This window comes from Pteropus alecto, unplaced genomic scaffold (genome assembly GCF_000325575.1).
Source record: "Pteropus alecto unplaced genomic scaffold, ASM32557v1 scaffold65, whole genome shotgun sequence".
Taxonomy (NCBI): domain Eukaryota; kingdom Metazoa; phylum Chordata; class Mammalia; order Chiroptera; family Pteropodidae; genus Pteropus; species Pteropus alecto.
Window position 1 is genome coordinate 6,863,630 of NW_006439191.1, and position 13,182 is coordinate 6,876,811.

The 13,182-nt window shown below is 49.3% G+C and overlaps 1 protein-coding gene and 1 pseudogene across 3 annotated transcripts in view; both read left to right on the forward strand.

Moving 5' to 3' along the window:
• Window positions 1–13,182, forward strand: part of TGFB2 (transforming growth factor beta 2) — a 70,055-nt gene that overhangs the window by 31,607 nt on the left and 25,266 nt on the right. For all 3 annotated transcript variants that reach the window (XM_015592767.2, XM_015592768.2, XM_006916228.3), the window contains one exon: window positions 12,747–12,910. In XM_015592767.2, the coding sequence (XP_015448253.1) occupies window positions 12,747–12,910 (164 nt within the window). The remainder of the gene's footprint in view (window positions 1–12,746; window positions 12,911–13,182) is intronic.
• LOC112483291 lies at window positions 4,839–4,954 on the forward strand (annotated as a pseudogene).

A 13,182-nucleotide genomic window follows, 5' to 3' on the forward strand; every position in this document is an offset into this window, starting at 1 on the left:
AGTCATAAACCGAGGAGCAGAGGCAGATCCCAGCACTGTGCTCGGTCGCTGGCATCTGTAAGGCAGAAAAAAGCCTGGCCCCCAACCACGGAGTTTCCGATACTGCTGCCGCTTTGACCTGTGTGACATTGTCTTTGCTCCTGGTCGGGACAGTCACATGGGCATCAGACGCAGAGTAGGTGCAGCCGCTGCTTTCAGCGGTCCGTTAGGTCACGAGCTTGCATTTGCCGAATGCTCACTGCGTTCACGTCCGTTACCTAATTCCACTCCTCCTGCAGTTCTCAGAGCGAGAGTTCGTATCCTCACATTCGAAAGATACAAAAACGAGTCTGAGTCCTCGCTTTCACGCTGTTCACATCTAGAAGGTAAAAGTGGCAAGATTTTTATTTACTACCCAATATGATGAGTAGGGGCACAAAGAAGGGAGAAATTGATTCTAGAAGAGCTAGAAATTCTCCTGAAAAGAAGAAGCACTAAGGCCAGATGTGTAAATTTGCCCAAATGTACAGGGTTTCCAGGTGAAGCCTTGACGGGGGCCTGGGCACAGTGGGGGGCCGGTCCTTGGCACATTTGGAAGTCATATGGCATGTAACGGGGCCGGGAGGGGAGGGGAGATGAGACGTCTGGGCAGAGTGCCCGTGAAGCTAAGAAGGCAGGTTGGGATCACAGGGTACAAAGTAAGAGAGGAGACAAAGTTGCCTCTTGGAGGTATTTGAAATTGTTGTCAAGACTTTTCACTGGCTAGAGGTCGAGAGGGAGTTAAGGATGGCTAAGAATGGAATGGGCTAGCTTTAACACCAAGCCATAACGGAGTTTGAGATTGCTGACCTTGAACCCCCATAACCTCAAGGGCAGGCAGCGACTCTCCCAGCCTTAGATGGAAGGGTCTAGTCCAAGCCCAAGAGGTTTTTAGACATGAGGGAGCTGGGGCCCGGAGGGTTGCTGATAGCCTTGCAGTGACAGCTGCAGAGACATCGTCCTGCCTGTCCTCTGCTCCTCCCACACTGTGCACTTTAAATCCCTTCGCCGTCTAAGTGGCCACATGGCCACTGTCCAAGACCCCTTCGCACTTGACCTTTTCACTTCCCTTTGCTCACACTAGACTTGAGGGCAAAGGTGGTCTGATTGACAGCTGGGGAAATAGGACTGACTCATGTTGACTGTCTCTCTCTCTCTATTAGAGTCATAAAGTGCTTTTGGCATTCTGAGATCCTTCTCTAAGATATTTTTAAATGTTGAATATGCCATGAAGTTCATGTCTCACTCAGTGTCCCAAAGCTCTCCCTCCCCCAGCCCGTGTCATTCCACATAGAAATGAATGCAGCCCCACTGAAAATAAAGCCATGCCTCCGTGTCCCCTGCGAGCTTAGAAGCTATAGTTAGAGGTCCCCATGCCCCCACAGGGCCACGAAGAGGACAGGGCGTGGGAAGAGGCGAGGGTATAATTAAGGGTATGGAGAAGGCATCTTTGCCTCCTTGAGCCCCCCAGCTTCCTTCCTGCAAAAAGAAAAAAATTAAAAAAGGCACGTACGGTCAGTCGGTTTCCAAAAAAGCGAGCAAAGAGATCGACTGGAGTTTATAAAAACCTTCGTTGGGGCTGCACTGGTGGCCTGTCTAGGGAAGAGAGGTCACAGCTGGCTCCCCACATCCAGGGGACATTCTAAAGGTGCCGTGAACTCCTGATTTTGTCACTGAGGGCGATGGTCAGAAAGCATCCTGGGGTCTTTGCTGTGAGCACTGTTGCAGCCGCCTTGGTCCAGCCTCCCCTTCCCCACCCACCAGGGAAGAAAGAGCGGACTGTTCTAAAGACACCTCACGTCCCCTGCTGAAACGCGGGGAACCTGGACACTCCCTGCTTCTCTCATCTCTGCGTCATTCCCAAAGTGCCACTTACGGAGAAGGTCACTGTATGTCACAGTCCCTGAGCGGGCCGCCTGAACAGAAACCTCTTTCTCCACCTTGGGCCCCTGTGGATGCTCTGCCCCTCAGGCTTCCATGCATTTAGAGGAAGGTGCTTCTGCTCCTGGCCAGAGGACAGCTATCTGCAACGGAGATTCTTTCTTTGAAGACTGTTGTTTTTTTCTCTCACAAAGGGTGGCCTGACCTTGAACAGAAAGTGGCTTACACCCAAATGAACGCGATTTCTTAAAACAAGCCTGACACAGGCAGCTCCATTCCAGAACCCAGTAACGCCACAGTTCACCTGGATTCCTATAATTCCTGTATGTTCCCATATCTTAATTGCCCATAGCTCTGTTGCCAGGACAAACAGGAAGGGAGAAGAGCACACGCCCTGAACGAGTACATCTACCAGCTCTAGGAAAGCACCCTCCTTCGACACTCTGACAGTGGCGGTCAGGTCCTGCAGGGCCATCTGCCGAAATGCCAAGGATGTCTGAGGACGTCAGAGCCATTCCGATTCCCTACCATCTAACTCAACATTGAAAAAAAAAAAAAGAAATCGGACCTTTCAGTTCAGCTTTTCTAGGCAGCATCTCTGGAACTAACCCTCAGAATGCTGATTATTTAATCGAGGATGGGCATTCTGGGGTGAGGTGGGCTCTGGAACATTCCTCAGCCTCGTCTCCTTGGCCGTTTTTCTTGGCGATTCGCAGTAGGACATTCACCTTGAAGAAAATATGCCACCGGGTGACATTTTGTTGTGGCAGTAGTGTGACCGCATGGGTCCAGGGACCCTCTTTGCGTAGACGCGCCTGTCCCTCCTGGAGACATGCGGTGTGGTGATGAGGCCTGGTGTGGAGAAGCCATCTCAGAAGGATGTTCTGGTATGGATTCGGGTCTGGATTCACCTAACCTGATCTTAGAAACTTGGTTCATGACCTGCGGATCTGGAGGATTGAGTGAAATAGATGCTAAAGCTCTGATTTTGAGACCGTCCTTTGCAATAGCATTTAACAAACGAATGCACGAGTTTACCAGATTAGACTTCGAAGCCATCGTAGCATGCTTGAAATGAGTCAAGTCAAATTACTATGCATCGAATAGGGGTGTATTATAAAATTTGCTTCAAAAACCGTCAGAATACAAAACACATGGTGTTGACATCTGTAAAATAGTTTTACAAATAGAAAAGACCACATGGAAAAAAGACCAAGATTTGTAATTTATCATGCATTCAAAACACACAGAAAACAGGATGTGAGTGCAAAGGTTAAAAAAAGAGAAGTGTTGGGATGCATTAATAAAAGTGTAAGTTCCACGATCGTGCTACTCATCTTGAGAATTATAATTATGTTCGCATTTAAGAGTTCAGATTTAAGACTGGAGCAAAGACAACATCCACAAAGGTAAAAAGCTTCCATGGAAAATAATGAAAGGAAATAGGGTTGTTGGTTTAGAAAAGAAAAAAGATGGAGCTGGGAGAAATAAGAACTGGCCTCAGGATCTCTAAACAGGGTCGAGTGAAGAGCAGTGAATCATCTCATCAGTCAGAACTAGATCCACAGAGTAGACTCTTAGGTTAGCAGATCTGAGCCCAAGACGGGGAGGAAGTCCTAGGCAGCGGGAGCTGTCAGTCACCGTACTGGACCATCTCCCTGAGTTCTGAGTTCTCCGTCCCTGAAGTATCCTGGGAAAGGCTGTCTTGTCTTGTCTTGTGGACATAACCTGCAGGAAGAGGAGGAATTAAGTATCAGTCCCATTGAGAGCGCCAGGCAGGTGCCAGGCAAGCCCTTTAAGGGCTCTGGTTTCAAAGTGCAGTGAAGTTTCAGAGAGACTGAATGTTGGCTCTGTTCGATTTTTTTTTTCTCTTGAACTGGTTCATCCAGACCATCTATTCCTTTTCATAGTCACTCCCAGATCGTGCATGTAATGCGTTTGCTCTAATAGCCCCATGCCACTTGGTTCAGTTGGTAAATAGCTTGGGATTCTAGAAGGGTGTGCCCGGAGTTTGTTAGCTTAGCTTTAGGGCAGGGCGACAAATCAGCCTCCTTCCTCCAAGTAATTAGGCAGTTGCCTGACAAAGAAGTTAGACCAGGGGCAAGAAATGTACAGAAAACACTGAGCAAAGCTCCAGTGCAAGACACGCATCGGCCATTGTATGCATCCACGCTGTAGTTTTAGGAAGATTAGAGAAAGATTTTCAGGCTGGTAAAGAGTCGCTAACCCTCATTAAGCCTGTGAAACAGCCACACCATCCCTCCAGAGCCTCAGGGAAAACACGGTAGTTTCTGGAAAGGGGAATGTCAAAAGTTTGCTCTGGGAAAGCGTTTGCTCTCTTTGCTGGGATGAGCGAGAATGTCCCAGATGGGTATCTCCATCCTCATTTTGCCAATGTCCTGCATCATTTTGGAAAGATTTTACTCCCCACTTTTTCAATCTGTAAAAAGAGATGAAAAATAAACCCATTTTGGGGATGTTTCTAATCCATGGAGATTAAAGATGATATTCTAAATTTCCAAGTTGAATTCATTACTGGAATCGACCCAGCATGCCTGCCTTCCTCGCCCTCGGGGGAGCCACCGCTGCATTCGGGGATCGGCACGTGGATAACGACGACGTGGGGTCACCGGCCTCTTGAAACGCCATTAGTAGACCAAAAGTATGACTGTCTTGCCCCCTGGATGCTGTAGAGAAAACAAACAAACAAACAAACAAACAAACAGATCGAAGAGAAGAAAAAGAGGAGAGGAAGCATGTAGAACAGAAGAAGGAGAGAGGATAAAGAGAACAAGAAAGAAGAAAAACCCCCAAACCCCCAAACCAGGAGAGCTGAACGTGCTTAAAGATCCAGACGGTGGCAGAGAAGGGTGGCTTCACTCGCCTGTCCTAAACGTGAGGACCGCCTGCCACTGCGAGGCGTTTAGAAGGGGTGTCACGTCTACGGCCACGCCACCCCGAACGTGCCCGATCTCTGCTCTCGGAAGCTAAGCAGGGTCGGGCCTGGTTAGTACTTGGATGGGAGACCCCCTAGGAAGACCAGGTGCTGTAGGCATAGAAAATAAAAAAAATAAGGGATTGTAAGCTGACGAGGTCCTTGCAATCTGTGAGGTCAACCAAGGGTCGCCTCGCCTAAAAAATATAAATAAATAAATAAATAGGAGTGTCACATTTATGTCACACCGCAAGGCCCAGAAGAGGGGACAGGCGCCCTCCCCATGTTCAACGTCTCCAGCCTCCTCTGAGACACTGGGCCCCCAGGAGCAGCGGTTGACCCGCCCCCTTCCGCCACCGAAGATTTTACTGCTGAAACCCAGCACCTCCGACACAAATCGCCTACATCCGGAGCGTGGAGAAGCCTCGGAACGAAAGGTGCCTTTACGAGGATGATGGGAACACTGCAGGAGGATCGAGAAACGCTGCCTGTCACAGCTCGAGGGCACCAACTGCCCCGGGCTGTTCCCGCCGTGGTCACGCTTTGCCCCCGTGCGGGACGGGCCCAGACGCCCACGCCGGCGGTCCACACGGTCTCGGGGAGCAGTCAGACGAAGGCCAAGGCACCCCAAGCTGATGCTGACACCGCGAGACGCCCAGCTGCCAGCAGCTCGACGAGCCTGACGCCGTCCATCCGCAGAGACGCGCGCCCTCCGTGGCAGGTGCTCGGGCTGTGTGACAGTTGAGGGGAGGGGTGGCGAAGAGAGCCCCAGACGCCACCGCCGATGCCTGTCTATTCCTCAGGCGTCTTGTGGGAAGTCGCTGTGACGTGAACGTCAGCAGTGTTTGGGAAGCGGTCGTGAAGTCGGATCCGTCTTCGGCGTGTGCCAAGACAAACTTCAGGAGACCCCAGAACACAATCGTCTTGGTCGCGAGCTGGCCGGGTGCGCGCACACAAATAGAAGCTGGTTTCTCGCCCTCCAGCCTTCGATGGGTCGCTTGTCTCGCAGCCTTCTGGGGGACCTCTAATGAACCCCAAACGACTTCCGTCTAAGGCGGGGATGTCGGGAACGAGGGGCCACTGCACTCATTAAGCACGTCAGAAGTCCATGCCAGTGACTGCAGAACTGGAGGAAAAGTGCCAACACTTCTGGAAAGCGGAGGGAGGAGCGTGTCCTGTTCATTCGAGGAGCTTGGGAGTACGAGCCAGCGGAGGCCACAGGGGGCCCAGGGGCCCTAGGTGCACCTGTGTGGGGCGCAGTAATCGGTATGGTATCAGCGAAGTGCCTCTGACCGGGGCGCTTCCACACTGAGTAGGCCCGCAGCACGCCTCCCCAGGGCCATGCCTCGAAGGCGTACGCTGGGCCTTGCATTAAGGTCTCTCGAGCTTTATTGCGAGTCCGGGTGACCTCTGGTTGAGAAGGAGCCACAGTCGTGGGCCCGTTTTCCCAACGTTGCCACAATGTGGTGTCGGTATTTCTGCCTGGCGTGGAGTCCACCTTCGACCCAGGGGGGTCCTCAGTGCGGGAAGGAGCAGGAGGTCAGAGTGAAAAGCCGCAGTTCTGACTGAGAGGCCAGCCTCGCCCCCACCAAGAGTTACTGTACTGGCCTTGCTCTTAATTCCTTTATCTGTGAAATGAGGGTTAAGAACAGCTCATTAGCACAAACCCAGTATGTAAAGCTTTCATGGCAGGCGAGGGGAGCACGAAGTGGAAGTCTGAGGCTGCAGTGGGACCAGGCTCTCCTTTTCAGGGCGTGGATCGTGGGATGGAAATATTTCATTCATCCCTAGCTAGTTCATGACATTGAGTAACAATGGGAAGGGAAGCCTGGCCAAGTTCACTGTGGTTAGACCACAATCTGAGGCAAACGTTATTGGACCTGAGGAGGAAACAGAATCACATTGGGTTCACCCAGTAGGTGAATGGAGCCAGGTAATGAGCACATTAATAAGCTCCCCCAGGTGAGGCTGACGTAGGCGGTGAGTGACAATCATGTAGCATAGGAGTCAGCGGAGAAAATGGTTTTCGAAGGCTCATCCACGGGGAGCATCAAAATGAGAATGATGTAAACGCAGAGCTGTAACTGAGCTGGTGACGATCTAGCCCAACCTCCCCCGAGACTCAGGACACCCCACTGCATCTCTCGGGACAAGATGTGTCTCGCAATGACATGAATTCTTCCAGTGAGGTGAGGGCTCCCAGCACTGAAGAACAAGGCATTCCTTTTTTTTTTTTTTTTTTTTTAAAGCTCTTTATATGTTGAGGCAAAATGTCACTCCCTGGCTCTATGGGAAAAAAGAAATTTCCATATGAAGTATTTGAAATCTCTGAAGGGATCTGATGTCTCTGAGTCACCTCTTCTTCAAGCTAAGTAATACCGTTTGCTCCAAATGAGGGGTTCTCTGTCATGCCTGTGCATGGGACTCATTTGAGGAGTGTAGAAAAGTCTCCTCCAGTCCAATGAAACCAACTCTCAGGACTGGGTCCCAGCGTCGATATTTTGAAAGTTCTTCAGTTTGAGAAAGGTGAAAGGGATTAAGAAGTCCAGATTGCTAGCCATAAAAATAGTCACGGGGATGTAAAGTGCAGCATAGGGCAGAAAGTCAATAATATGGCGATAACTATGCATAGTGCCAGGTGGGCACTAGACCCATCGGGGTGATCATTTTGTAAGGTATATAAATGTCTAATCACTACGACATACCCCTGCAACTAATGTAATATTGAATATCAACTGTAATTGAAAAATAAGTTTAAAAAACATATATACATTTCATACAAAAAAAGTTCTTCGGGTTTGACATATGCAGTCCAGGTAGACCATTCGTGCAAATCATGGGGAATTTTATTTTTCTATCATAAGAGATTTAGGGCTGCAATTTCCTTCCTTCGTGTTACTCTTTTTTTCCTATGTAAAATGCCTGATCGAAATTTTACGTGTTCTTTTTTCTTTTTTTCTAATCATTTAAGAATATTTATTGAGCTACGACTATGTTCTTTGTATTTGCCTAGAGATTTTGGCTACTTCGTTTACCAAAACAGACAAATCCCTCTCAGGAGTTTATGTTCTAGCAGCAGGAGACAGACAATAATAGATGAGAGACTAATTAAATAACCACTTTTGTGGTATGTTGGAAGGTGATCAATGCTTTCGAAAAATAAAATTGTATACCAGGTGCCCCTGTATTTTTCTGTCTGTCTTTGTGGATTTCTTCTCTTCTGTCTTTTATTTTAGTGGTTCTCAAACTTTAGGGTGTGTAAGATTCGACCAAGGAGTTAGATGAAACGGAGACCCTTGGGCCCTGCCTCACGCCCGCGCTTTGAGAGCTCCAGTGACATAAGATGCATATGTCCTGTCTAGTAACAGGAGCCTGGGCTACTGGGTAAGCCTCTTGCAACTTTTCCCATAGGAGGGAGATGAGCTTGTATTTAAAGTTTAAGGTACGTGGCGAGGGCTGGGCGGGAAGGCAAACGAGACCTCCAGGCCTCTAATAATTCCTTTTATACCCGCACTTTCTGCCTTTCAGTGTGAACTACTGACCTTCTGCCTTAACCTGGAGGTTCGCTGGGAACACTGAGACCAGCGCCCAGTTTCCCTTGGGGCTTCTGGTCAGTGCTGCCTCCAAGAAAGTTGCCGTCGATGCTAAATTCTCTTTCTTCTCGTTCCCTGGCCTCTACCTATGGGCTTGTTATGTGAAGTGGCACTGGTCTGACCAGCTAGGCATCAACCGCATCTTTAGCCCAGTGGTTCTCACACTTCGATGGCGCATCAGATTCCCCTGGACGGTTTGCATTTGTCACAGGTTCCCAGGTGAGGCAGACGCTGGGAGTTTGGGATCACGCTTCGAGAACCACTGCTTTAGCAAAAGACAACGAGAGATCCTGGACCCGAGGTTCCAGCGTCTGTCACACTTTCTTTTCTGCCAGTTCTGTGGTGTCACCAACCTAGTAGGGAATAAACAACCGGTGGGTGGTTGAAACCTTGCCCCTCTGGGCATCCTCGGGGGATTTCTTTCAGGCCCCACACCCACGTTCTCTGTCAGAGTTCCTCACATACTGCTGATGTAAGACTTTTCTTCAGTGTTTGTTTGTCGCTGACTTTTTTAAAAAATTTTGCTAATATGAGCATCCTAGTAGGAGGTGGAATCTCTTGATACAGGAATTGTTTGGGGGATAGTAGAATTCTCTTGTCACCCTTTCTGCTGGGGAGGGCTTAGTAAAGCAGGTGAAGCATTACAGGATGGGGGCGGGGAGTCTGAGAATGTATTGGTGACTATAATCTCTCTCTGCAGGGGACAGGAATTAGAATATATAGAGTTGTGTATCAACTGTTCAAGGTGCTTACAGAGGTTGGAAATAATATACAGTGAGCTAACAAGTTATTTGGAACATATAAGTCAACATGTAATGCTTATAAAGTAACTCATGATTAAGTGCTATAATCAGGCTTTTTGTATGCCGAGACTTTGTGAGTAAATAACTAGTTAAATTTCCTCATTTCCCTGCCTCTGTTCATTCCCCTAAGTTTGATTCAGCAGGGACTTGTGGCCAGGGTGGAGGTGAGAGGAACACCATTATTTGATGACATTCTGGAATCTTCTATGTGTAAGATTTTCCCTGAGAGGAAGGCACAAGGCAGAACATGGGGAGAGGAGCAGAGTCAGCCTGGTGGTCTGAATCGGTCCAAAGGGTGGAAGGAAAATCAATTCGATTGAACCAAAAAAAGTGGGTCAGAAATTGAGAGGAAGAGAGCCAGCCAGGATGTGAGTGCGGGTAAGTCGGCCAAGGTCAAGCACAAGTACCTGACCACCTGGCGATGAACTAGGAACTGGGATGGGAATGCCAGAGGCCTTGAGGGAGAACTCCCGTCCTCTCTAAATGAGTTCTTGGAGCAGGCAGTGGAAAATGCTCCGTCCTTCCAAGGTGCAGTGGGTGGATCGGGCCGCACAAGCCATTCCATACCAATCCTGCCTCTCCGGCGCCCGGAGCCCGGAGCCTGGGAGCGAGCCCGCCGCGTCCGGCTGGGTGTAGAGGGCCTGCTTTTGGTTCTCCCCACACCAGGCGTCCAAAAGCTTTTACGAGGCGAGGGCAGGGTCACAGACTAGGCTGGAGCAATTTGCTCTGATGTTTTTTCCCCTCCAATGCAGGCACATTTGGCAAATCGCTCAAGTTCCTCAGCTGGGTAGGGGGACTGGTGACCCATAGCAGATTGATGGCAGGGAACAGCTGGGCCCAACCCTTGGAAGCGGCGGTCAGGTCTTCAGCCAGCGGTCCTTACGGAGCGAGCCGGAGCAGGGGTGTGTGGCAGGCAGCCGCTTCCTCCTGGCCTGCTCACTTCACTGGGGCTGCAGGGACAAAGCAGTGTGGCTGCTGGGGGCTGCGCAGCCTTGTTGCACCTGCTGCATTAACTGCTTCTGCTCATAAAACAAGAACCCAAACTGCAGATTTGTGTTCATCAGGCAGCTGACATAGATAACAGCCAAATGGTTGTGACGGCCGTTGGGGGGAGGGCTGCTTGCTAACGAGTGGAGAAGCAGAAGGCACTTCACCCGCAAGCTGCTCCTGTAAATATTTGCAAACGCCCCTTCAAAGCTCGAAAGCCTACGACAGGATCATTGGATGATTTGCTTAGAAGAAGAAACAAAATTGACCTCGTGGTCTGCATCAGCCGTAGAAAGAAAGTGTGTGTATGGGCAGAAAACCAGAAAGGGGGAAAAAAAATGGCTCCAAGTTTAATAAACACAAAAGAGAATAAAAATAAATCTCAAGAGCACTTATTTACACACTCGATGGAAGGATAAGGTTGGGGCGGGTGGGTGTGAAAGATGGCGTTCGGGAAGCAGAGCGGGCCTCTGAAAGGGAAAAGCAAATTAGACGTTTTCGCTTCTTAATGACAGGAAACACACCGAATGAGCTTTGTTCTTCCACAATGCTCTTCAGAGCACGTTTGCATCTTCTGCTGTCTAATGGGGAGGCCGTGGAAGGATGAATGCAGTCGCTAGGCCTGTGGAAGGTTCTAGACGGTTTGCAAGACCAGAGAGCATGGCCCCAGCCTTGCCCGGGTTTTTCTGCCTGGGCGTCTGGCCTGTTTTCAGCTGAGCTGGTCAGGCATGATCCAGCCCACCCATCACCCGGGCTGGGCGCGTGCAGGCGAAAGATTATTTTCTTAGCAGCTACTTCGTCAAGTGGCCATGCTGGGGGGCTCCCGAATCCTCCTGCCTGTGCGCATTGGCCAACTTGAACACTGTCCACCTACTCTATAGTGCTACTGGGCCATCTCTGTGTCGGCATAAATACTTTCTTTTCTCCGAAACCTGGCCGCTTTAGATTTTGGGGGTTGTTCGTTTGTCTGTCTGTTTCTAATATTTCTGGCTCATGAGCTACAAAGCCTCAGTTCACACCATCGTTTAGGAAGCCGCCGTCAAGCACAGCGTGGCTTGGAAGTCACCAGGACCCGGGCAAGGGGAGGGGACCCGGCCCTCTGGCTCTCAGTAAAAAAGCGCAGAGCTCTTCGGGTGAGGAAATCTCGGTGTGTTCTTTGCATTTTTAGTGTAATCATCAGGGCATGGACTTCTCAAGAAATCATGAAAGGTATTTATTTCTATTTTAAGATCGGCAAGATGGCTCATTTATTTAAAAAGAAGTTAGTCTTGTCAATAGCCAGACACCTGAGTCTTTCAAGGCTCCCGTTGATGAAAACTATGCAAACAGCGGCTATTTGGCGAGCTCCGTGTGTGCAGAGCCCTGTCTTAGGTATGTGGGGAAAAAGAAAAACTTGGCAAACACAGTCTCTCCCCTCGAGATTCTTAAAATTCCACGGGGGGAAACAAACAAACATCATGCAGAGGTAATAAAAATTTTTGTCAGTGGCCGTAAACAACCGTGAGCGGTTTCGTTGTCATGAAGCTCTATCATGACATGGATGCATTCTGGAATAATGAAGGAAAGTTTTCAGGAGGGGACCGTGGACACATCTGAACCAAGCGGCTTGCCCAGTGTAGGTGCTCAGTAAATGGGGGTGGTGGTACAGGGTGTCTGGGGGTGGAATTAGGACCGGCTTTGCCTCATCCTCAGGGACCCTGCAAAGGCAGTGACAGATTACTACCAAAGAACAGCAGAGCTCTCAAGCAATTCCTGAGCTTGACATTGCTCATCGTTGTGCTCGCTCTCCAGATATTTTACGTGGCTCGGAATTGCAGGGATTGGGGCCGATTCTTCCTCTTCATTCGGCAGGATTGCCTCCTACCAATGGACATTATCCTGAGTAAAAGATTTTAAGACCGGACCTGGGTTAGCCAGTCTATTGGTATAGCTTTTTTCTTTTCTTTTTTTTTTTAATTCACGATTCCTCGCCCTCACTTAACCAGAGGGTGTATTTGGTCACATGCGTGTGAAAACCAAACTGTCAAAGCCAAAAATAGATGCAGTATGTGAACCTGGAGAGGGTAGAACATTTAGGTTCCAAACCTTCAAGGAAAAAAAATACATGGGCGAACTGCTTGCCGTGACGAGCTGTTTTCTTGGCACGTGTGATTAAAGTGTATGCGATTCCGACAGCTCTCTCCAGGCATCAGCTGTCACGAGCGTGTTCCAGTTCATAACCGTCTAGGATTTTCCACTTCTGTGTCAACTTTCAACAGATAGGGTTAAGTGCATGCCCGCAAACAGAGTTGGAAGTGGTTGGTTGGTTAACGTCTATTAATCTACTACTCCTGTAACCAAATGCACATGCTCATTTATTTATTTTCCTCTGGTTAAATTGTTGATGGTATTAAATTGGCCACTGAAAACAAAATCAGTTGGTAGGTATCTTCCTGATGGTCTCTCAAGACTGTCTCATGCTGAGCAGTCTTTTTCTTGGGAGAACGATGGATTTCTGTCATCTTCACTGACTGCCCTCACTTTTTACAGATACCATCCCGCCCACTTTCTACAGACCCTACTTCAGGATTGTCCGATTCGACGTCTCAGCGATGGAGAAAAATGCTTCTAATTTGGTGAAAGCGGAGTTTAGAGTCTTTCGTTTACAGAACCCCAAAGCCAGGGTGGCCGAACAACGCATCGAGCTGTACCAGGTAACTGTCGCGTGGGTCCTTTGAACGGACCGTCGGCCTGAAGTCTTGGGGTAAAAGTCTTTCCACCTCTCAGATTTTCTGAGCTGATGTCAACCATTCTATCTATGCGCGACGGCGAGATGGCCCTCGTTCGTTATTCCTCCTACAGCGAGACCTCATTCCTCCCTCACTCGGAGAGGAAGAACCTTTAGGATGAAGGGTTGGTGCTCTGAGCGCACGTTTTCAGTGGCGTGAAGCCGTTGGTGGCCTTCAGTCCGGAAGCCCAGCCCCTG